This window comes from Sceloporus occidentalis, unplaced genomic scaffold (assembly GCF_023333645.1).
Source record: "Sceloporus occidentalis isolate IW3139 unplaced genomic scaffold, rSceOcc1.0.p SCAF_38, whole genome shotgun sequence".
In the NCBI taxonomy this organism is placed as follows: Eukaryota; Metazoa; Chordata; class Lepidosauria; order Squamata; family Phrynosomatidae; genus Sceloporus; species Sceloporus occidentalis.
Window position 1 is genome coordinate 4,750,305 of NW_028317018.1, and position 23,315 is coordinate 4,773,619.

Genomic DNA, 23,315 nt, shown 5'->3' on the forward strand with positions numbered 1-23,315 from the left:
ATTACGGGAGCGCCCGTCTGATCTGTGTGTTCTGGCCGTATTGGCACCTTGTAACATCACAGAGGGTTCACCTGAAACATGACCTTCTGAATAAACGGAAGATTCACTATCACTTTTATCACTCTCCTGATTCTCATCAGAGTCAGAGGAATCGCGTGTATCAGAGCATTTAATCTTCTGATTCCGCTGCGATTGGACAAAAACCACCTGGTTAACCTGTTCTTGTAGAGTTTGTAATTGCTTACTTAAACTCAGAACGGTAGACTCTGTTACGGTGGTGTGGGTTTTAACCCCTTCATCACCTTCACCATACAAAGATAGCTTAGGCATTTGCACACTATACTGTTTAGACAATTGGGCTTGGAGTTCTTGTATCTCCCTATGACAATTATGAAGATCATACTGACAATCCGTTTCCCTGCTCTTAGCATCAAAGTATTGGCCATGAAGTGCAAAATGCTTATCAGTCAATTCATCAAACTTTAGTTTCAACTGTTTGTACTCTGCCTGGGTATCATTTAACTGATCCAGGGCTGCTTTAGAAGCATTCAACTCTTTCTGGAGACTAGACACTTCTTTTTCTCTAGTTTCACGATCTCGCAACAACTGAGAAGCCAATACAAAGAAATAGGGCCAGGATGAAAAGATTAACCCTTCTCTCTCCTTCAAATCAGATGTTTGAACAATAGCATTCAATTTTCCAACCAAGGGTGATCCTTCGGACCATTCATTTATTAGGGTCATTTGTACTTCATCCTTAAGGGATTGGAGCCACTCTCCATAATTCTCTGATTTTCATATTTTTATGATAACCTCTCATAATATCTTGTTTAAGGTTATTAACATGTATCAGCATTTGTGCTTTAGACATCAAAACATCTTCACTAGAAGTAACACTCGATTTGCTGGACACAGACATGTTTTATGCACTGATCAGTATGCAATACACAGTATCAGAAATATACTATGTGAAACAACCGAAAATGACAACAACTACCGTATATCAATAATTTGAATTATTCTTTTACGTGAAATATCTCAGCAGTGCCTCCAAGTATGTTAGGGATATTAATGAGACAAAATAGGTAAAACCAATATTTTATCACACACGCAAAATAACGACGCTACCAAAGATTGTAGAACCACATCCACAATATTAATTTAAGGAGATACCCTATATTTTATCTCCGATCCTAAATTCTTTCAGATCGCCGAAAATTATAATTCAAATGAGATAGATATCGCCACGATAGTCAATCAAAAATATTTATTTATTGTGAATACAATTTATAAAATCTATGTATGAGTCACACAGTGCATAATATAAAACACAACGTTCTTAAAACATGTCAAAATTAAATCAATTCAAATACAATATATTATCGATAGTTATCAATATGAATTAGTATTTTATGAGTCTAACACACAATTAATTTCCAGTCCACTCAGCAACCAAAAATTTATAATAATCAGGGCAGTAATAAAGATATCACTATTTCTCTTATATTATTTTAACTAATATGACAAATCAAAAAGTAATTTAATAATGTCTACAGGTATTAGTGAAATTCCTAATAGATGCAAATTATGTCAAACTTCACCTACAGGTAAAAATACCTTTTCATTATTGTTATTATCACGGGTTATAAGCTGCAGTCTCACAAGCCGTCATATACAATAATGCAATATATTATTTCCCAGAAACAGGGAATTCTATATGAAGAAGACAAAATTCATCTCTATTCAGAATAATAAAACAATTATATTTACCACCACTTGTTGCTGTTGTCCAACTGGTTCTTGTAGAAATTAATCCAGGTTCAGTGGTAAGAAATTAAGTGGGAAAGAATATAACTTTCTAAAAGGCATATACGTTAGAACTCCAAGTAACTCTAAGAGTGAAATATGGTGCCAGAATCTTAAGATCCCAATTCTCTGGGGTAAATTTGGTGAATAAGTCCGTCCTTTTCCTTTTTCTTTTTCCAAGACATAAGCTTAAAAACAGAGCTTATTATCATAGCCTCCACCTCTTGATTGGAATTCTCCAATCATAACGGTGGGTTTTACCCATTAAAATTAGGATTTCTACTCATATTTACACCGTTGTAATTTCTTAATTTACCTGTGAGAGACGCTCTGGTCTAAGAATTAATTTAAAACCATTACATATGTGTTTGGAATTTATCCTTGGTCACCCTAATCGCCAGGTGTTACCTCCTAGATAGTAACTCAGGCCTTGGTAGTCTTACCATGTATCCCCCATTCCAAGTTACATTTCTAAAGATATGCAGCGTCTACGCCTTAACTTTCTCATGGAAGATAACATTAATTGTATCATATATACGCTGAAACATCATTATACATGAATACTCCTTTGTTCTCTATTATAGAGGGAACAAGGACAAAAAGAAATCATCACTACATGATTAAGTAAAATAAAATGGATCTGACTCCATTTTGTGTTCATGTAAAGTACAGAATATGTGAAATACATGTTTTCTATGATAAAATATCTGACAGGGCAGCCAGGCACACCATCACAGAAGCCCCATCGGAAGTGCCAGCAGCAGCAGAGGCTGTCTGCGCTGTCTGAGGTCCAATTGTAAGACCTCGAATATAAAATGAGGGGTATTTTTCAGAGCATTTGCTTGGAAAAAACCTTGTCTTATATTTGAGCAAATATGGTAGTGTGAATGAATTCTGTATGAATGAATGAATGTGTGGATGAATTGCTTGAATTATTTTTTTTTTTAAACTGCATTCATGAATATGTATAAATGGTTTGTGTGAATGAGCGAGTGACTATTTGCTAATGTTATTTAATAAAATCCTTTTCACAAATAGACCCTCTTTTCATGTGTTTTTCTTCTTGAGCATATAGATGGGCCAAATAGTTATCTGCTGACACATTCTATGTTTCTATGCTTAAAAAACAAACATAATTTATATGGGCAAATTGATGCATACTGTTGTGTATAGTAATTTTGTACCGAAAAAACTTCCTCTCCATGTTTAATATGCAGTGTTGGCACTTTGAGGCCTGCACTTGGTTTGATGCAGAAAATTGGGCACTTGGGCCCAAAAACGTTTGCCATCTCTATAAATATATATGTTAAAACACAAAAAAATATTCAGTTTCTGGAAAATCTGCCTATAGCAGTGGATGACTTAGATCTTGTACAGCAGGCATGTCCAAACTTTTTTTCGAAGAGTGCCAGATTTGATGAAGTGAACATGTGCGAGGGCCGACCATTTTGCCTGACATTCTTTCAACCATTAAAATTAAATGCAAATTAGCTATTTTATGCAAAGTTTATTGAAAACGGCATACTTTTCATTTTGTGACTTGGATGACAAATTGTTAAATGTTCTACTTCCCACTCTTTCTAGAAGGGCTCCCAGCACAAAATGTCTGTCTTTATAGCTCAGTGGGCAATGATAATGAAAACTCAATGCATACCATTGCCGAGATCCTTTTTTTATTCAAGAATGTAACAGAAAATACTGAAATATTTATCAAAGTTAAATCTTACAAATGATCAAAAGAAAAACAAACACAGTAAAGAGAAAACATAGCATTTCTATTGTATGTACATAAACAATGGAAGAAAAGAAAAATAAGGTAAGTGCGAACTTTCAATATAGATTAGCTTAAAACATTGGTATAATGTTTTTATGTTTTCTATTGCAATCAAGATACTGTACAACATTGTAGAGCATGTTACTTTTAAGCATCCCTTTTAAACTAATCAATTTTGTCTTAATATAAATCAATTTGTTAAAAAAAAAATATTTTCCAGTCTTACATATACAGCTTATAATTAAAATCATGTTGAACAGTAGTTAAATAATTACATATAAATGTAATGATTACTGATACTGCTGTATAAAAATATTTATTTATAAATATGCTATTTTTTAAAGCAGCAATGTTATAATAATACATATGCAGATGAACAATTAGATTTTTTTTTTTAAAAACAGAAACATTTCTTGTGCTTAATCATGGCTATATTTTAACAATATAAAGGGTGGGATCAGGTGAGGGCACATAATGGGGAATGGGGAAAACACTGGCAACAAAAATATATCAAGTCTAAAATTAAGATGGGGGAAAAAAACAACATACCTGACATTTGTAATCATCAAACTGGCCTTTAAATATTTTCATATTTTTTCCATTAGTTTTTGGGGCATTTTTCTAAATGTAAATAAGGCGCTATGGACAATAATATATTTAAGAGAAAATGTTACCTTCCCTATTATCTGAAACATAAAAAAGGTACTAGGGGTTGTGTAATATAGTGCAAGAATCATTAAAAACGGTGTTGGCACAAAATACCCACATTTATTTTTGGTCATTTTTAATCTGTCGATTATGCAAAATATGTCATGTCTTTAAATACAGTATTACTATAGCATTAAGTAGCTAATGGCCGAACTACCCTTCTTAAGCAGGGAACCTTGCCTAAAACAGTTTTACATGGTATTATGTTTATATCAGAGTTTGGTGTAAGATATTATGTTGTTTTATCCCTTATGATCACCTCTCAGTTATACTAATGGGTTATCACAGTAGACAGTTGTTGTATGTGCCATAAGTACACTGAAAACAGCAGTTGGTATGCTAAGTCTTCAGTCAACAAAAGCAAAGCAGCAATTTTCTTGACAGTGGAAAAACACTGCAAATGAGACACCATCACCAATTACAAGGACATGCTGGAACACTGCCATTAACTTTTGATGGATGTTTGCCATGTTCTGTCCAATTCTTGGTATCACTGCAATAAAAGAGACATCACCATCAACGCTGGTCACATTATATGCAACATGATACAGCCGACGCTTTTACGTCTTTTTAAAGGGACAGCAAAATGAAAAAAATTAACTGCAATAAGTGTGGGTTTTTTTGCCCCTTTACCCACACTCAATGGAATTCCTTAGTGGTAGGTAAGGAACCCCATTATTAAATTGTTCTAGTGTCGCCAAATAGTTTAGTATTCAAAACAATTCTGTAGTTTATTTCATGGTACCTTTCAAGAACTGTACATAACATCCATTACACATAGACATCATTTTGCTGGGAATCATCATAACGTAATCTCTTGGGAGCAGTACTGCCATCTTCAGGCATGTTCTCTTTGTCTTCAAAATCATTACTTATCTTGATGCTTATTTTCATTTTGTTATTCTTTGTCAAAGTTTCTCCTGACTGAGTTACATCTAGAGAACAGAGCGGTATAGACTCAGCTTGTTGCAACCATGGATGTGACAAACAACCATCAACTGTTGCTCGCTCCCTGTTATAACAACAACAACAAAAAAAGTGAGGTGTGAAAATACTGAATACTACATTTTTTTCATTACTTAACAAGATCATACAGTTTTAAGATGAAGCTTTGTTAGTATAAGTTTCATATAAAACAAAGCACTGCAGTTCAAATAACCTATCATGAGAGAACATTTCCAGGGTCGTAAGGAAACAAGGGAAATAACTGGCCTGGTGAAATAAAAATATAATTTAGATTTCTCCTAACACGGCTAAAATTAACCCCTTAACGACCAATGGCGTGTCTGGCACGTCATTGGGTTAAATGAGCTTAGAAAACAACCAAGGATTGCTTTCTTCGCTCAGATGGTGTTGCTCTAATACCTCGATATAGAGGCATACAGAAACACACACAAAAAAAGGATATTCCTTCCAAGTGCTCCAGGTATGGAATAACATTGTATAAGCTCTGTGAGAGCGAGACTAGGTATACTTAGGTTTTTCGGGGATATGAGGAAAGGATAGACACCTTGACCCTACAGGTTACCAGTGGCAAGATTGTTTGGGACCTAATATGTCCTCGCATGAAGAAAGGCTACCACTTGTATGTAGACAAATTCTATACAAGCCTCCCTTTGTTAAACCTGCTGTGTTGTTTTGACACAGTAGCTTGCCGTACTATAAGAAAGAACCACGTGGTTTCCCACAACATCTGGCACAAACCCGACTACGAAAGGGGAGACCTCAGGAGGAGCTCTTGGCACCGAAGTTCAGGGACAGAAAAGAAGTGTGCATGCTGAGCACCATACACAATGAGAGGACTGTGGAGGTTTCTGTCCGTGAGGTTGTAAGAAAGCCAGTATGCACCAGGGCCTTAACATGGACATGAGTGGGGTTGATCTGTCAGATCAGCTCTTACAGCCCTACCTCATTATGAGAAAGGCAGAAGTCTGGTACAAGAAGGTTGCAATTTATCTGATGCAAATTGCAACCTACAATGGGTTTTTGTTGCACAAAAAGCAAATCCCGGAATGCAAGTGTCTTTTTTGAAGTGTCAGCTTCAAGTCATTTCAGGTATCTTGTACCAAGATGCACCTGGTCCTGGGCGGTGATGGGAGTCAAGCAGAAGTGGGGCCCATTTTATTTTTAAAATTCCTCCTACAGAGAAGAAGCAGAATCCCCCAAAAGATGTAGAGTATGTAGGGCTGCAACTAACGATTATATTCATAATCGATTAGTTGGCCGATTTTTCGATTAATCTGATAAAAAATGAATGTAAATTTTTAATTTATTTAAAATAATGTAATATACAAACAGGATGTTAAAAACAAATGGCAGAAAAAAAACAAACTGATAAAATGCATTTCTTGTTTTTATTTCCCAACCTGACCCCCCCCTCCCAGTTATGCACATTTGAGCCCAGACTTGCCACACTCCCTCCCAGACATGCAACTCCACCCTCCAAACACATGCCTTATACCCCCTGATATGCCACTCCGTCTTCCCCAGATATGCCACATTGCCTCCCAGACATATGCCTTATATACCCTATACGTCTTATACTCCCAGATATGCCACACACCGCCCTCCCCACATATGCCTTATACCCCGATATGCCACTGTGTCCCCTGATATGTCACTCCATCCTCCCCAGATATGCCTTATACCCCCAGATATTCCATAGTGCCCTCAGATTCACAGACTCGGTCGCAGCACACTGACACAAATATAAATACTGGGTTCATCTTCACTGCCCCCATGATTTAGATTCCCCTTAGTTTGCCCCCCTTTACCGCTAACCGCACCTTAAGCTAACTTTATTAATTAAATTAACCCTCAGTCCTCAGCATTAAATTAACCCTGAAGACCCCATCTGCCCCTAAATTAACCCTAAACACCCCATCAACCACAACTGCCCCTAATTTAACCCTAAACACCGCATTAACCATAACTGCCCTTAAATTAACCCAAAAACACCCTATTAACCACAACTGCCCCTAAATTAACCCTAAACACCCCATTAACCATAACTGTCCCTAAATTAACCCCCACCTCCCCTAACTTTCAGCAGCCCAAATATTAATTTTATACTCTACGAGTGTCTTAGCCATGTGGATGCTATAGAAAATGGGCGGGGCCAATCATCAGTGACTGCAGGGAGGGACTGGTAAGTAGTAACTGCTGCTGTGAGTCACTGAAACGGATTATAAAAACGAGGGGTATTTTTCAGAGCATTTTCTCTGAAAAAAACCCTCATTTTATAATCGATAACAATAGATTTAACTAATCGATAATGGAGAAAAAAAAAAAAAAAACTTGACTGGATGTCAAAATTGAAAAAGGGAATTACGCATGTCCTAAATGTTACTTTTTAGCCCCCACACAAGCCGACAAACCCATGCATGGGGGGGGTATCTCTGTACTCGGGAGATGTCGCTGAACACATATTGGGGTGTTTGACAGTGACACATACCAGGAGCTCTAGATATATATCTACAATTTGCATGGACAAAAACCCACAAAAAAATTACTACCACCACAAAGTTGGTGGTAGTATAATTAGTGCACAGCATTTGAAACACCAGCATTTGAAATACCTCAGAATGTCTAGTTTTCAAAAATATATGGTTTGATGGGGATACATTGAATTAGCCGGCATCAAAGATGTTCCAGATAGGAGATGGAGGCAGAATGACCAGATTTAGAAAAAAGAGGTTTGGGGGATTTCAACAACACCATTGAAGAACCTAACCTCATCTAAAACGTACAATGTATGGCGGATGTTGACGCCCTGGGGAGAGGCCAGACACGGCCCCTGGTTTGGGTGAAGAAAGCGATCGTAGATCATAGATCATGATTCCAGGCACGTTAATTGTCATTAACTGACCAGTTTTTGCGTGACGTGCATGGACCGTCAATTGTTGTCAAGTAGTTAACGCTACTAGAGTAATCTTCTCTATGATGCTATAATCGAAACATGCTTTAGTTTTACGTACAATACAACCACTTACTTTGGGTTTATTACTAGTGTAGATCTGAGAAAGTTAATCGCCTCTTCTGAAACTGAAGCAAACACATCTTCCGAGTAATCCACATTAAGCTGTGATATATTGAGGTATGTTTCAAGCTTGTCGACACCCACGAACGGGGACTCACAAGTAAGAAGCATGTAGCAGATTACCCCAACACTCCTGTATATAGAAAGATAAAAACATGAATATTACAATACTATTATATTAATTGTCTACTAACAGTATTTCATGGAAAAAAACGAGATGTATCCAAGACGTGACATAATTTAAGAGTACTTGGAGATAACATCCAAGTGCTGCCAAAAGGATTATGCATTTTCTGAATCAACTTGCATTCTTTAAAGAGGTTCAACATCTGATTGTGTGCATTTTAAAGAACACTTTTAATGTACTTCTTGGCATACATTTCTATGATGAAAAACAATTATTACCTCTTATTTATTAAGTTATGCAGCGCTGTACAGTTTAAATAGGGCATAATGTATTATACATACATAATTTGTATATACTAGAAACATACATTAATACAGACAGACATCAAGAGTTGAGAGCCCTGACTGTAAACTTGCCATCTAGCCTTATGGTACTTTTACACAAAGTTCCTGGCAGGAATGGTGGGCTTTGGAGGGCCCTGCTCTTGAGTTCACAATCTAGGCTAGAAGGCAGTTTTTTCCTGTAGTACCTGCCCTGCCTACAGCTTGTTACACAGGAGGTAACCCACTTGACCCCAGCTAGAGAGGAATAAAATACTTCTATTTTTTTAATGTTCTGATTTGACGTTATTCTGACATATAACATCTGCATCCAGGCACAACCCTGTGATATTAAGTTTTCCTTTATGTTCCTTAGCCTTGAGCAAAGACTGGGCTGCAATCCTACCATCAGCCCACAAAGGATGTTACAACACATTTCGTAGACTCTCCCAATATTGTTTTAAGCAGCGCATCCACAGGGCCCACAAGTTCTAGAGATTTCTTACATCTGTAAAGTACTTTTATAATTTTACTTTCACAAATCTCAACATAGGCAGTGGCAACTATTTAAACATGCAATGTAGCAGCGTATAAATAACATTAAATATTTGTTTTAAATACTTAAGTGAAATAAAAACATAATGAATGGTATTGTAGTGTAAAACTCAAACACAGAACTAACCCCTTTTGCAATGGCAGTAATGCTCTTTGAACTTTTTTTTTTTTTTTTAATACATTTTCCTTATAAGGTAACCATCTTACCATATATCTGCTGATGTAGTGATGGGTTCATAATTTAAAATTTCTGGTGCTAAAATGAATTTGAAATATAAAACAAATATCAATTATATGAACGCTGTAGATCAAAACATATAAAAAATAAAATCCCATTGGTTCTGCAAGGTTTTTTTGTGTAGCTATGTTCATATCCATATGATTGTTACTAAAGCTTTATTTAATTTAAATATCTCAGATTGGATTTGCCATTTGAGTACTGATATGTGAAATATGAAAGAAAACATATAGATGTTCATTTATAAAACAAGGCTTGACAAAACCCAGGCGCCAGGTCACCATTGCAACTAAAAACCACTTCCAGGCACCCAAGGGTTTTGTAGGACAAGGGGGTAAACATTGGCCAGGGCTGCTATCGTGAATACGGCACCCTATGCTTTATGCCCACAGATGGTCATGTAATGTAGTGCCTGAGTCAGTGTGTGTATGTGTATCTGTGTATATGTATAGTGCTGTAGTTGGTCTGTGAGTGTTTGTGTGTATGCTATAGTGTCAGAGTCAGTGTGTATATGTATAGTGCCTGAGTTAGCTGAGATGTGTAGATGTGTAGTACCAGAAGCAGTGTGTGTAAAAGTATAGTGCCTGTCTACTCCATAGTATTCAGTGTGTATACTGTTAGAGTGTTAGCCAGTCCATGTGTGTGAGTGTATGTTATTGGATAGTGTACACATGTGTATAAGAGTGTGGCATTAGTGTGTTCGGTGTTGTGTATGTTACAGCATGGCATTCGCATGAGTGTGTATGGCAGCATAAAGCGTGTGTATATGGTGTTAGCATGTGTGTACACAAGTGTAGAATGTTAGCGTGTGTAAAAAAAAATGGTTAAAACAAACAAGCTTGAGTCTTTATGGTGTAAAATACTCCCTTGTCATGAAAGGGTTAGCCTCAGTAGCGTACAAAGTGGTGCAGCACTGAAGAAAGGTTTGTGTTTTATGTTGTATCGCCCCAATAAACATCCTTCAACTGCAGACCAGGGGGTAAAACATGAAAATAAAAATATTATTGGGGAAGAAACAAAAGTTGGCTCCTAGATCCAAACCAAATTTGTCAACCCCTTCTATAAAAATTACACTATAGCAAAATTAGTTGTAAAAGGCACACTGATGGAGATTCTGGCCTCTTGTCATTACGGTATTGACGAATTGTTCCTTTCATAACAATCTTAACATACTTCCAAAAACTAGGAATACGAAAAGTGAATGCCCTTGTCACAGCTTTCCTTAGAGAAACAATCAGTCTGAATATCATGCTGTGTCACTAACAAGTTTCCAATTTCATACAACAGGTAGACTTTGAACAATTCTGGAAAAGGGGATCTAAGTCACCAGAACTGGAATTACTCAGCTATTTAAGACTTTATTCAGACTCTCTATCCACTTGCAGTACATATCACCTGTCATATACTGCCTCTGCTCCTACTTTCATCATGGCCTAAGTTAAAAGATTGGAGAGCCAAGAATGGGAGCGATTTGTGAACTCACCATCTGCCAGAAGTCGCATGTTCAGCCCCATCTGGTTTTATTTATGTAAATCAAACGGGGTTTACCTCAGGACCTCCCTGTGCAGTGCCCAGGATAACTTAAGTTGTCAGAAAAGAATAAAGCTTCTTTTAGAAACTCAAAGGATCTCAGGTGGTAAGTAACTTGAATTGAACAGTCTTTTAATCCCCTTATGAAGTGACCAGAAATAATAATAAAAAAACAATATTCCTTGGGCTAAGGCCCACATTAACTAACAGATTTATTAAGTGTCTGCATTCCACACTTTTCCTTTTTCTGAAAAGCATTTTTTTATATATATCTATAATAAGCACAATTGGGCTCAGCAATTATTAAGATAGAGTACATTAATAGGATATTTAAAAAGGTATGACTTCTTACCAGTGTAGTCAATGGTGCCCATTATTTCATGAAGTTCATTAGTGCTGCTTAATTTCCTTGATAATCCAAAATCTACAATCTTTATGTCACCACGAGGATTGCAACTGCTAAACAAGATATTCTGTGGCTAAAAAAATACAAGTGATATAAACAAAATATATAAACAACTAAATAAATGAAATCCAAAACAGACCAGTTGGCAGCGTGCCTGTGAAAATCTGCTAGGCAACATCAAAATAAATCCACCCGGGAAAGGGCTAGGCATTCCCTCAACAAATAAACCGAATCACGATTGGACTTCACTCAAGGTTATTTTAAGACTACCATAAAATAAGGCAGAGGGTTCAAATATTTTGTAAATGTAGTTTTTTTTTCTGCTACCTAAATTTTGTGTTGCTTTTTTTGATTGACATTCATGCTTCTGTCTCCTTTCTAAAATCAAGGAGATTCATTTTAGAGTCCTATGCACTTCCTAAAAGCCTGTAAATAAACATCTTCACCCATACTTACCTTAAGATCCAGGTGAACAATGTTATTCTGATGCAGAAAATGTACCCCTTCAAGGATCTGCCGAAGAATTCTGATGATCTGTATCTCTGAAAGTGCCTCATTCCTGTCTGGCACGCAAAGATTAAATAGCTCCCCACCTGCAGCACTGGAGGAAAAAAAAAAAGGTTAAGCACAGGACGGAATTGCCTAGTATTTGATGTGAACAGAGGGAATCGTGGGATGGACAATATTTTAGAGTGATTATCCTGGAAGTTATTTTCCATTTCTGGGACACCCTAACACACAATCAAATGAAGTATGTTTTCTTCTTGACAGGGAGTCTTGTTTCAGGGCATTTGTTAAGCCAAAATAAATTAGATTTTTTTTGCAAAATCTGAATGACCTGAAGTATTGAAAGACATGAAATGTGACACTAACATTTGAGAATTTGTTAAATCCTATTCCACCAGACTAAGCAATTTGAGGGAACCTGGGGGACTCCCTACATCCATTACATTTCCCTCCAAACCCCTAGCAATCATTCTCTTAAATGTAGCCAGAAATAAAGGGGGTATATTCACTAAACAGAGAGTTGACAGACGTTATGGCTTCAATTTTCTCAAATCAATATTCATTATGAAGGGCCAACACTAACAAGTTTCTCTAACAGAGCTGAGCTTTTCCTGTATAATGTATAATTCAATAGGTGATGATCCTTTGAGATATCTCATTTATTTAAGGATAAAGGGGCCAGCTTCTCCTGCAGCAGTAGCTCACTCGTGTTAGTCCTTCATAATGAAAAGAGAAGTCAAGAGCAACCCACCATTTAGTGAATAAACCCCATAGCTTTTACAAAAAACATGTGTCACCTGCTTTATAACGGTGGCATTTTTTTCTGAATAAGACATAGGTTAACTCATATTACAAATATATTGACAGGTGGAGAAGTGAGAAGAAGAGGCTTACCACGACACCTGTCTGTTCTGGAGACGAGAAGCTCACACTAGAAGGTTGTCACACTAAACCAAAGCAAACAAGGACTGTAAATTACTTACTATTCTAGCACCAAAATGATCTCATTGTCTGTTTCATAAACTTCATGAAGATCCACAATATGCGGACTTGTCTTTGCCAGCTCAAGTATAGCTATCTCATGAATTATTTCCCCCCTGCAGTCTTTCCCTCGTCTTCTCTTCTTTAGAATTTTAGCAGCATACAGTCTTCCGGTTGACTTCTCTGTGCATTTTCGAACAACAGCATTAAGTCCCCTGTCAAACAGTAAAGAAATAAATAAATAATGTAGCACTACAAGTGGATTGAGTGAGCAAACTGTTATTGTATTAATATTACGCATCCAGTGTCTAGTTGGTTATATTGCATTAAATATTTCACTATAATTAACTAAACTTAAAACTCCCAGACGTGAAGTGCCCTTAAAAGGGGAACTGCCAGCCTCAAATATTAAACCATTTAACAAACCATTTGTTAAAAGGTCTACTAAAGGTAGATATGTGTACATTTCCAGATGTCATGCTCTCATACCTATCTTTTAGAACGCACAAGGCAGATGCACATTGTATGGACATATAAGCAGAAGCAAAACAAGATTACATTTAAAAGGCGCAGCAGCAAAGGCTCTCTCAGTGAGCGGCAGTAACTTGACATTCTCCAAATCAATCCAGAACTGTGTATGCAAGGCACTAAGAGGATCAAAGTTATGACTGGCGTTAGCCACTGCAAACACTGCTCACCTTCCCAGCGTCACTGAATCAAGTATGTACACATTATGAAAGTTTTGAGTCTTGATAGATGTTTCGAGTTCGGTGAACATGAAACTCCATGTGTCTTTACGGTGAGGTCTTTTTAACATACTGCTTCCAATGTGTTTCTTTCTGAACTAAAATCCTTTTCAGAAGGAAAGAAAATACTGTGTTATATTGTATTTTCATCATATGGAGCAAGAGGAACAAGGAATACAGCAATTTAACTTTTGAATAAGATTATATATATATATATATATATATATATATATATACATATACATACATACACATATGTATATACACATACACACATATTTATATATACATATATAGGGCAGTGTGAGTGAACAGTGCCATATTAGTGTTCCCTGACTAGAGGGAGTTAAAGTCCAGGTTGCTCTTATAGCACTAACTAGGGATCTTCAAAAAAAAACCCCATGCAGACAGCAATCACTATCTCACCTTTGAGGAGGTGGAGTGGAGTGAGGAGTGGAGGAACTGCGAACCTGAAAAACAAGAGACTGTTTATAATATAAAGCAAACAAAATGTTTCTTTGCCGTTTATTTAATCTACTGGGTACTGCTTAGTTGCCCAGTAGAATAGTCAGGGAAGTTTAAGTTAGTTAGTCTCCAGAGTGGGCGTAGGATTTTATTTTGTTATGCCTGAAGTACGGCCTGCACGCTGAATAAAACATATATTTTGGTTACAAGACTTTTTGTTTTGTTTTATGAACTGAGACATGGCCAGCCTGCTACAATACACACACTATATTATATATACCGTATTGGCTCGATTATAGGCCTTACCCGAGTATAGGCCGCACCCTAAAAGTTAGGTGCTTTTTAAAAGAAAATTTTTGATTCTTAGTGTAATAGATATGCTGCCACTCCGCCCCCCCCACAGACTTACGCATACACAACTTCCAGTTCAGTTACATGAATAAAATCTTTTGGATGCACCATAACGCGCAGAGCCTTGTCGTCGGTGTGGCATCGACATGAAAAGAAAACGTGTGGAATACAGACCATGTACTTCAAAGTGGTCGTAAAGCGAGCCAAACTTCACGTTTTGTCCAAAAAGGAAAAGCATTTTTCCATTATATGGATATAAACAGCAAATGACACTGCAACCCGAGCACAACAGTACAGTGACTGACTGGTTTATGATGTGTTCTCATCATGCACGAGGTAAGACGGTTGACACGGATGTTAACCCCATCCAAACTGATGAGGCAAGACTTGCCAGTCGATGGAAATATAATCATGTTATATAATCATGTTAGAATGCTAAACGGCGATACCCCTCCTCTCTTTGAAGATAGTGATGCAGATTTAATAAAACAGAAACCATGGACATAGAATTGACAGGCCTTGGGGTTTTCGGTCTGAAGCAAGGCTCCGATTGCCAATATTTTTATGTCCAACGGTGTGACAGAAACACTCATACCAATCACTCAGTGTGAATTATAAACCGGTTCAGTGATTCATTTCGACGAATGAATATATAAAATCTGACCACCAGAGCCATGAAAAAGTCACAAATGTGACCTCTACCTGTGAGGCCCCTGCACTCGTTAATTTAACAATGCATTATACAATATGAGAAAACAACACCCCCATATTTTACCTGCCTTCACAATTACCACTCAGAGTCTTCCACTTTATGTGCACTAGTTTAACATCAGATAAATGACGGCCCTAGGGTGAAACATTCCAGTCCCCTAAATAGAGAAAATTATATATATAGAACTAGGGCTGAAACAACGAATCGATAAAATCGATAATAATCGATAACGGAAATCGTCGACAACGATTTCCGTTATCGATTATTATCGATTAATCGATTCGTTGTTGGAGCACTCGGCTCCTTTTACTTACCTCCGCGAGCGTTCCCCGCTTCTGCTACACGCTCTGCAGTCTCCGCCTTCTTTTAGTTGCGTGACGGATGTGACGCGTTCCGGAGGTAAGTATTCTTCATGTCTATGTGCGATTCGCTCTGTGCGAGTGGCTCCATTCGCACAGAGCGGTTCGCAGGACAGAGTGGGGGTGGGGGGGCAGGCCAGGGTAGGAGAATGAGTGCAGGGCAGAGTGGGGGTGGGGGTGGGGATGCAGGGCAGGGTGTGAGTGTGGGGGCAGGGCAGGAGACTGGGTGCAGGGCAGAGTGGGGGTGGGGATGCAGGGTGTGAGTGTGGGTGCAGGGCAGAGTGGGAGACTGGGTGCAGGGCAGAGTGGGGGTGGGGATGCAGGGCAGAGTGGGGGTGGGGATGCAGGGCAGGGTGTGAGTGTGGGTGCAGGGCAGGAGACTGGGTGCAGGGCAGAGTTGGAGACTGGGTGCAGGGGCACAGTGCAAAGTGCTGGGTGCAAAGTGCCAGGGCTGGGTGCAAAGTGCTGGGTGCAAAGTGCCAGGGCTGGGGCAAAGTGCCGGGTGCAAAGTGCCAGGGCTGGGTGCAAAGTGCCAGGGCTGGGTGCAAAGTGCTGGGTGCAAAGTGCCAGGGCTGGGGCAAAGTGCTGGGTGCAAAGTGCCAGGGCTGGGGCAAAGTGCTGAGTGCTGGGTGCAAAGTGCCAGGGCTGGGTGCAAAGTGCTGGGTGCAAAGTGCCAGGGCTGGGTGCAAAGTGCTGGGTGTAAAGTGCCAGGGCTGGGTGCAATGTGCCAGGGCTGGGTGCAAAGTGCTGGGTGCAAAGTGCCAGGGCTGGGTGCAAAGTGCTGGGTGCAATGTGCCAGGGCTGGGTGCAAAGTGCTGGGTGCAGGGTGCAAAGTGCTGGGTGCAAAGTGCCAGGGCTGGGGCAAAGTTTCTTGAACAGTAATAGTCCACCTCTTTTCAGAATGTTTGGGGTTATTTTGTTTCATAAATATTGTGTTTGGGTTCTTGTACTTTGAAAATATTGTTTTTTATTACATCATAACAAAAGAATGTTAATGTAAATTTTAAGTTGTTTTTTAACATCCAGGTTATTAAATTATCGAAAAATTTGCATATTGTTTTTTTTTATCCGATTAATCGATTAATCGAAAAAATAATCGGCCAACTAATCGATGATTAAAATAATCGTTAGTTGCAGCCCTATATAGAACACACAAATTTGTTTCATTGTTGCTGCCACAGGACCACAAATAATTTTCTTGGCATAAGCCAGAAGGCTTAAACAGGAACATGCATTCTCATACTTTATTACCTGAAGCATATCCTGTAAGAGATAAGTCCTGCACGATAAAGGACTTCATTTATGAAGATGTATATACTGCGCAAACATTATTTCTCGTAGAATTTCCACTTCAGTGCTCAAGACTGCTCTCGATCCTCTCTCTAGAGATTACATAACGTTCAATACCTGCTATCTTGACAAAAATGATACGTCCCAATCATCAAAATTATGGTTTTCCCAATAGATTTAGGTGTGCGAATGTTTAATTACAGTATAACATACAAACTGTTGAATATTAATAATTATTGCATCTAAACTCCTTCTGGAATTTCATTTTTCTTCACTAAACCTAGAATTGGGTGCAAGTCATCCCCCTGGACTGCTACATAATATCTCATCACCTTTTACCTCCAGACATACAACTGATGTGGACTCATCACTGAGGCTGTCAATGGCTAACCAAGCACATAACTTGGCACTGATCCCGAACTTTAACATCTTATCACCTGTAACAGGATGGGAGGAGGTGGTAAAAGTGGCTTGGGAAGATTTCAAATTTCTTAACGCTGACCATACACGAACTAGGTGCCTGATGTTCCCGCTTAACAGGAACATCAGGCATCTAGAATCTACTTAGTCTGAAAAGACATGAGCCACACTGCTGAGCGCTCTTAGGATGGGATCTAGCAGATTCGTGAAGCTCCATAGATCCTGGGATTTACAGAGAAAAACATCTAGATATCATTTAAAGAAGCCTCAGACATAATCAGATCTCCAGTCAGAAATCTTTGATTAATGTTAGCATGACCTAATACAAAAAACACCTGCTCACAATGGCAGCAATCAACACAAAGGCTAGATATATCTAAAACAAACATCTATAGGAAAAACAAACAAGTAACTCACTACCAGTTTCAGCAACGTAAAAACATTTCTGAAAAGGCTGCGTTCAGAATAGGAAGCAAATAAGCAGAGCATTAATAGCAACTAATATTAAGCCCGTCATTGTACAAGCCCGAGTCATGTACGCACGTCCAAATACGAAAAAGCTAATGCAAGGTGTGCGCTCAAATTTTTAACTATACATTATACAGAGCCAGCCCAGTGGCCCTTGTCACACAACTCTCCTTGTCAATTTCCCTTGAATAAACCAGGAGCTCGCAATTACTAAACAGAGAGGCCGCCTATCCCGTACCAGGTTACCAACGGGACGCAGGGAGCAAGCTGGTCACCAGATTTTACAGCAGTGTTCCATTTCAAACCGACGGCAGCTCGCGGTAATTTCCGCTGGGGGGGATTATAGCAGTTTATTGACAGACGTATCGTTCTGTCACCACACAGGCGTGTGTCAGCCAACGAATCGTACCAGTCGGTCTTGCTGGGGTCCCGCGCACGGCAGCCGGCAGTTATCTTTTTTTTTTTTTTTTTTTGAAAAGTGCACTATCCTGCACGTTACGTCATTCTCTCGCAGTTCCAAAAGTGCCCGCCCACAGCTGGGGACAGTCCTATGACTGTTCGAGTGATCCCAGTGCCGCGTGCGGATTGGTTCTTTGCGATTCCTAAGCGTTAATATGGCAACTGTGACGCCTTAGGTACAGCGATGTGTCGGTTTTGAGAGGACACCCAGTGCTTGGACGTTTTGGAAATATATATATAGATCTATATATATATATATATATATAGATATATCTATATATATATATATATAATAACTAGACGCACTAGTGTGTGTGTGTGGGCACCGCATAGGGTCTAGGAAAATATGTAGCCAAAGGCCTTAGATGGTAGCCTGTAGCTTTATTTAACCCCTTAATGACAATTGCCGGTCCTGGCACGGCACGGAAAAGCATGTGCTTTACGACAATTGACGTGCCAGGACCGGCACGTCTTTAAACGGGTGCAGAAAGCGATCTACTATCGCTTTCTGCACCCAAAAAGCGTTGCTGAATGCCTCGACCTCGAGGCATTCAGCAACGCCGCGATCGGCACGAAGGGGCCATCTCTGGCCCCTCCACGGGGCGTCAACATCCGCCATACTTTGTATGGCGGCGGACGCCCGTTTTAAAAGCGTTTAGGAGGCGATCGACGATCGCCTCCTAAACTTAAATGGTGTCGCTGGAATGCCTCGATCAGGAGGCATCCAGCGACACCAAACACTAACCTTTTGATGGGCTGTGACCGCTCCGGAGAGCGGTCACAGCCGCAGCTGCCGGCAATCTTCGCCATCAAGGAAGATGGCCGCCGTCCTGTAACAGGAACCACAAATTTTAAAAGTTCGCTAGATAGTCCAGACCATCTAGAGAACTTTGGCTCCACTTGCAGGTTGAATACAGGTACTGCATTCACCATGCAAGTCAATGGAGCCCAGCTTTCTAATCACAGTGTGATTAGTAAAAATAAATTAAAAAATAAAATTAATAATAATTAGAAAAAAATAGTATAAAAACAGTAAAATGTAAAAATCATTTCCCACTGATGTCACTATCAGGGGAACCTCCAAGTTGAAAAAAAATGTTAAATTTCTAAACTCAGGACAAATAGTAGAATCTATTTAGCAGGTTTTTTCATTACCTTTTATAGATGAGTAAAAGATTTTTCAACTAAAAGTTAGAAACAGTCATTTTTTTCTAAATTTTTCACCATATTTTATAATTTTTTTAATAGTAAATAATATGATACAATCAAAACAATGTCATCTAAAGAAAGCCCTTCTTGTCCTGAAAAAAACAATATCTAATGTGTGTGGGTTCAGTAAACGGGAAAGAAGAAAATTACAGCTAAACACAAGCAGCGCAGAAATGTTAAAAAGGCCATTGTCACAAAGGGTACAAAAAGTAAAATCAGCCTTTGTCTCGAAGGGGTTAACCCCCTTTTTGGTACCTCAAGCCCCGGAGCAATTTTGCTATTTTTGCGGTATGTCAGTTCAGCGATTATTCTCTTTTCCTGTGAATGGTGTACCCATGTAAACTATATATTGTTTTTTCAAGGAGAGAGAGGGCTTTCTTTTGATACCATAGTTAAAAAATTAGCTGAAAATTTTGGATGAGAAATTTAGCAAAAACTAGCGGAAATTGAAAAAAAACCTAGGTTTTTTAATAGATATTTTCCCCTCTGAATCCTCACAAATTTATGTAAAGTGATGGAAAATCCCCTCCAAGTTTATCAATTCAGGTGTCCTGATTTTAGAAATACCTCATTTTTATAGAATTTCCATACTTTCCCAGCACTTGTAGGGAACATACTATAAGGCAGGGGTTGCCAAACTTTTTTCGAAGAGTGCCAGATTTGATGAAGTGAACATGTGCAAGGGCCGACCATTTTGACATTCTTTCAACCATTAAAATTAAATGCAAATTAACTATTTTATGCAAAGTTTATTGAAAACAGCATACTTTTCATTTTGTGACTTGGATGACAAATCTAAACAGGTGTTAAATCACTCTGCCTTTAATATAAAAAAAACGGGAAACTGAAATATGTCAGGAACATTGTAAAGTACATTACACAAAGTAATAAAGGTCTGTCAACTTTTAAGTTGAAAAAATGTGAACAGGAACATAACACCGAGTATACATGTTTGCAAATATATTTATAACTGATTTAGACCAACTGACATTAACTGAGATTTTACAATGTATTCATCTCAATTGGAAAAAAACTTGCCTGCAATAATGTGAAGGGTGAAACTGAGATCTGGACTGCAGCACATAGACTAGGTCATCAGATAATGGAATTATAGCACAGTCACAGACAGTCAGGGGTTAAAGAAGGGTATGACAGCTTGCTACCACAGATTCCTATATGCTCCCTTGTCTGCTTTATACATGTATCCTGAGTGCACACGCCTGTCTGCCTGTCAGTGTGTTGTCTGTGCAGTTACTGCTCCTTGTCAAGCAGGGGCGGGTTGGTCTGAATCCAGGCCGGCCGCATGGCCGGCAGACGAACATTAAAGGCAGCTGCAAAGTTCAAAACTAAGCGGCTGCCAGCGGGACAGGCCATCATGCCGGTAGCGTACCTGGGGGGGGGGGCACCTCCAAAAATGATGCGCGTGGCAACTGTGGCTGTGCGTCGGGACTTGATTTCAAATCCTGGTGCACAACACTGAAGCCACGCCCACTGTCTTCCCCGCTCTCTGCACCGGAAGGACAGGACACAGAAGAAGAGGAAGAACGAAGAGAAGAGGAAAGGCAGGAAAATAACGGATTAGTAAGTGTGTGAGAGTGATGGGTGTTATGCTGAATGTTTGTGAATGAGGGTTTCAGATAGCATGGATGTGTAAGTGTGGGGGGATAGCATGGCATAAGGAGGCTGTAATCACATTCTTATCATGCCCAGATTCCAGCGTGTACTGGCTGCCTAGGCATGATAGGAGTGTGATTGCTGTTATCAGTTATTTTTTTGGTCCAACTTTGGTGTGTTAACAACACTTTTATTAAAAGTAAATTACACACCAAAATTGGACAGAAAAATTCAATAACACTATTATTATATATATATGATTGCAAGCAACACACTCCTATCATGCTAAGTCAGCCAGCACATGCTAGAACCTGGGCATGATAGGATTGTGATTGCTGTTAATTATATAATACTGTTATTGATTTTTTTGTCTAATTTTGGTGTTACTTTTAATAAAGTATTTTATACCAAGTGAATGCTGAATTTTCAGTTTCGGTGCATCCCTACTATATACTAAGCCAGTCACTGATGTAGTAGGCCTACACCACATCAATGTTTGGCTTAGTATATAGTGAAAGGGGTTGTACTGCAGTATTGTCAGTGTGTGGCTCAATGTATAGGCACACATTGCCAGTGGTACAGCGTAATCCCTAAGTATATAATGATAAGAATTATGCTGTACCCCTGTCAATGTTTGCCTATACATTGAGCCACACACTGACAATACTGCAGTACAACCTCCACTGCTGCCGGGGCTTCTATGGTGGAGCATCGGAAGGTCATGTAACACCGGCGCCCCTTCATAGAATTCCAGGCGGACGTGCCGGCAACCTCTGCTGCTACTCATCACATCCGCCGGGGCTTCTATGCCGGCGCTCCGTCATAGAAGCGCAGGCAGCAGCGGAAGTTGTCTGCGCCCATCACGCAGACCTTCCCCGGCTGCCAGAGAGGAGGATACAGGTCCCCTGCAACTTCCGCTGCTGCCTACGCTTCTATGACTGAGCGCCGCCATAGAAGCCGCAGCGGATGTGACGAGCAGCAGCAGAGGTTGTCTACGCGCATCGTGCAGACATAGATCGGCTGTCCCCACTAGGCACCAGGGAGTCTGGGGTTGCATTGGTAAGTCGGGGGGGCAGAAGAGCATATCTAGGGGGCATAAAGCATATCAGGGGCAGAGTGGCACAATTTTATGTGCTTTTATGGATGAAAAGACAACCAGGGAAGTTGCAAATATATTTCATTATATTTTACATTTAATAATCATAGAAGTAAAATGTACAATAAATGTAATGCACTTGAATCAGTCCGTGGTCTTCCACAAAACTGGTCCCTGGTGCCAGAAAGGTTGGGGACCACTGCTCTTAGGGACCTCTTAAACATGTTAGTAATGTCATCACTTATCTCACTTTATTGTTTTTTTATTGTATTATTTTAGTGATTTTTTTCTATTAAAAAAAATCACTAACACTTTTTTTTGTTTAGTTTTTCAGCATCTGAGAAGAGTGAGAAAAATGAGCATTTTAATTGTAACGGCTTTCCGGCACTCGTGTGTAGTGGCAGGGATGTGTCCCTGTACGTCCTAAAGGGCTTTACTAGATGCATTTTTAGGATGTACAGGTACTTCTATAGGGCACTGATGGGTTAAACGCAACACTATGTTCTTATTTTAATATTATTAACTAACAGTTCATACCAGTTCATGGTGTTTTGCATTATTTGGTAACTGCTTTTCCAGTCCAACTATTTATTATTTATTGACATAGCGCCACCCTCTAGCTTGTGAGCAGGGTCTCTATCTAATGTGATGCTCAGTGGTGTAATATGGTCTAGGCTGACTAGTTATAGGCCAGCCCCTCTGATGTATAACAGAGAGCCAATCGCCTTCAAGTATTATCAGGCTCCCTGAAGCGCCACTGTTCAATGGACCAGTTAAAAGGGAGATCACTGAACAGGACACTATGTATTTCATTTCAGCCCAGCACATCATTACAATGACAAAGATTACAAAGATATGAGGTCACATCAGTAGTAAGGACAGAGAGGCTGAGACTCCCCCTGTATCGTTTTACCCTTCATGACAATGGCTGTGGTAATGCTTTTTAGCTGTACTTTTCTTCTTATTTAGTATACCCACAGAAATTATTTTTTTCAGGACAAGGGCTTTCTTTGGATACCATTATTTTGATCATATCTAACTTACTATCAAAAATATATAAAATATGGTAAAATACTTTTTCTACCTTTTATTTGAAAACTCTTGTACTCATCTACAAAAAGTTAATGAAAAATGG

The 23,315-nt window shown here is 39.1% G+C and overlaps 1 protein-coding gene across 1 annotated transcript; it reads right to left on the reverse strand.

The window, feature by feature from the left end:
- Positions 1–5,059: 5,059 nt before the first annotated feature.
- LOC149290647 (serine/threonine-protein kinase 17B-like) lies at positions 5,060–13,808 on the reverse strand. The gene is made up of 7 exons (XM_089488444.1): positions 13,690–13,808; positions 12,994–13,206; positions 11,960–12,104; positions 11,450–11,576; positions 9,537–9,585; positions 8,281–8,460; positions 5,060–5,300 (listed from the first exon to the last, which is right to left on the reverse strand). The coding sequence occupies exons 1-7, from the start codon at positions 13,806–13,808 to the stop codon at positions 5,060–5,062; spliced, it is 1,074 nt and encodes a 357-aa protein (XP_089344570.1).
- Between the last annotated feature and the right edge of the window lie 9,507 nt (positions 13,809–23,315).

Bases quoted from the DNA above. Each gene is read 5' to 3' on its own strand.
- LOC149290647 (XM_089488444.1), bottom strand. From the start codon at position 13,808: ATGTTAAAAAGACCTCACCGTAAAGACACATGGAGTTTCATGTTCACC. The intron at 11,577-11,959 runs GTAAGTATGGGT...GTATTTTTTTAG, and splicing joins TTGTTCACCTGGATCTTAAG to CCACAGAATATCTTGTTTAG. The intron at 9,586-11,449 runs GTAAGAAGTCAT...AATTCATTTTAG, and splicing joins GGGCACCATTGACTACACTG to CACCAGAAATTTTAAATTAT.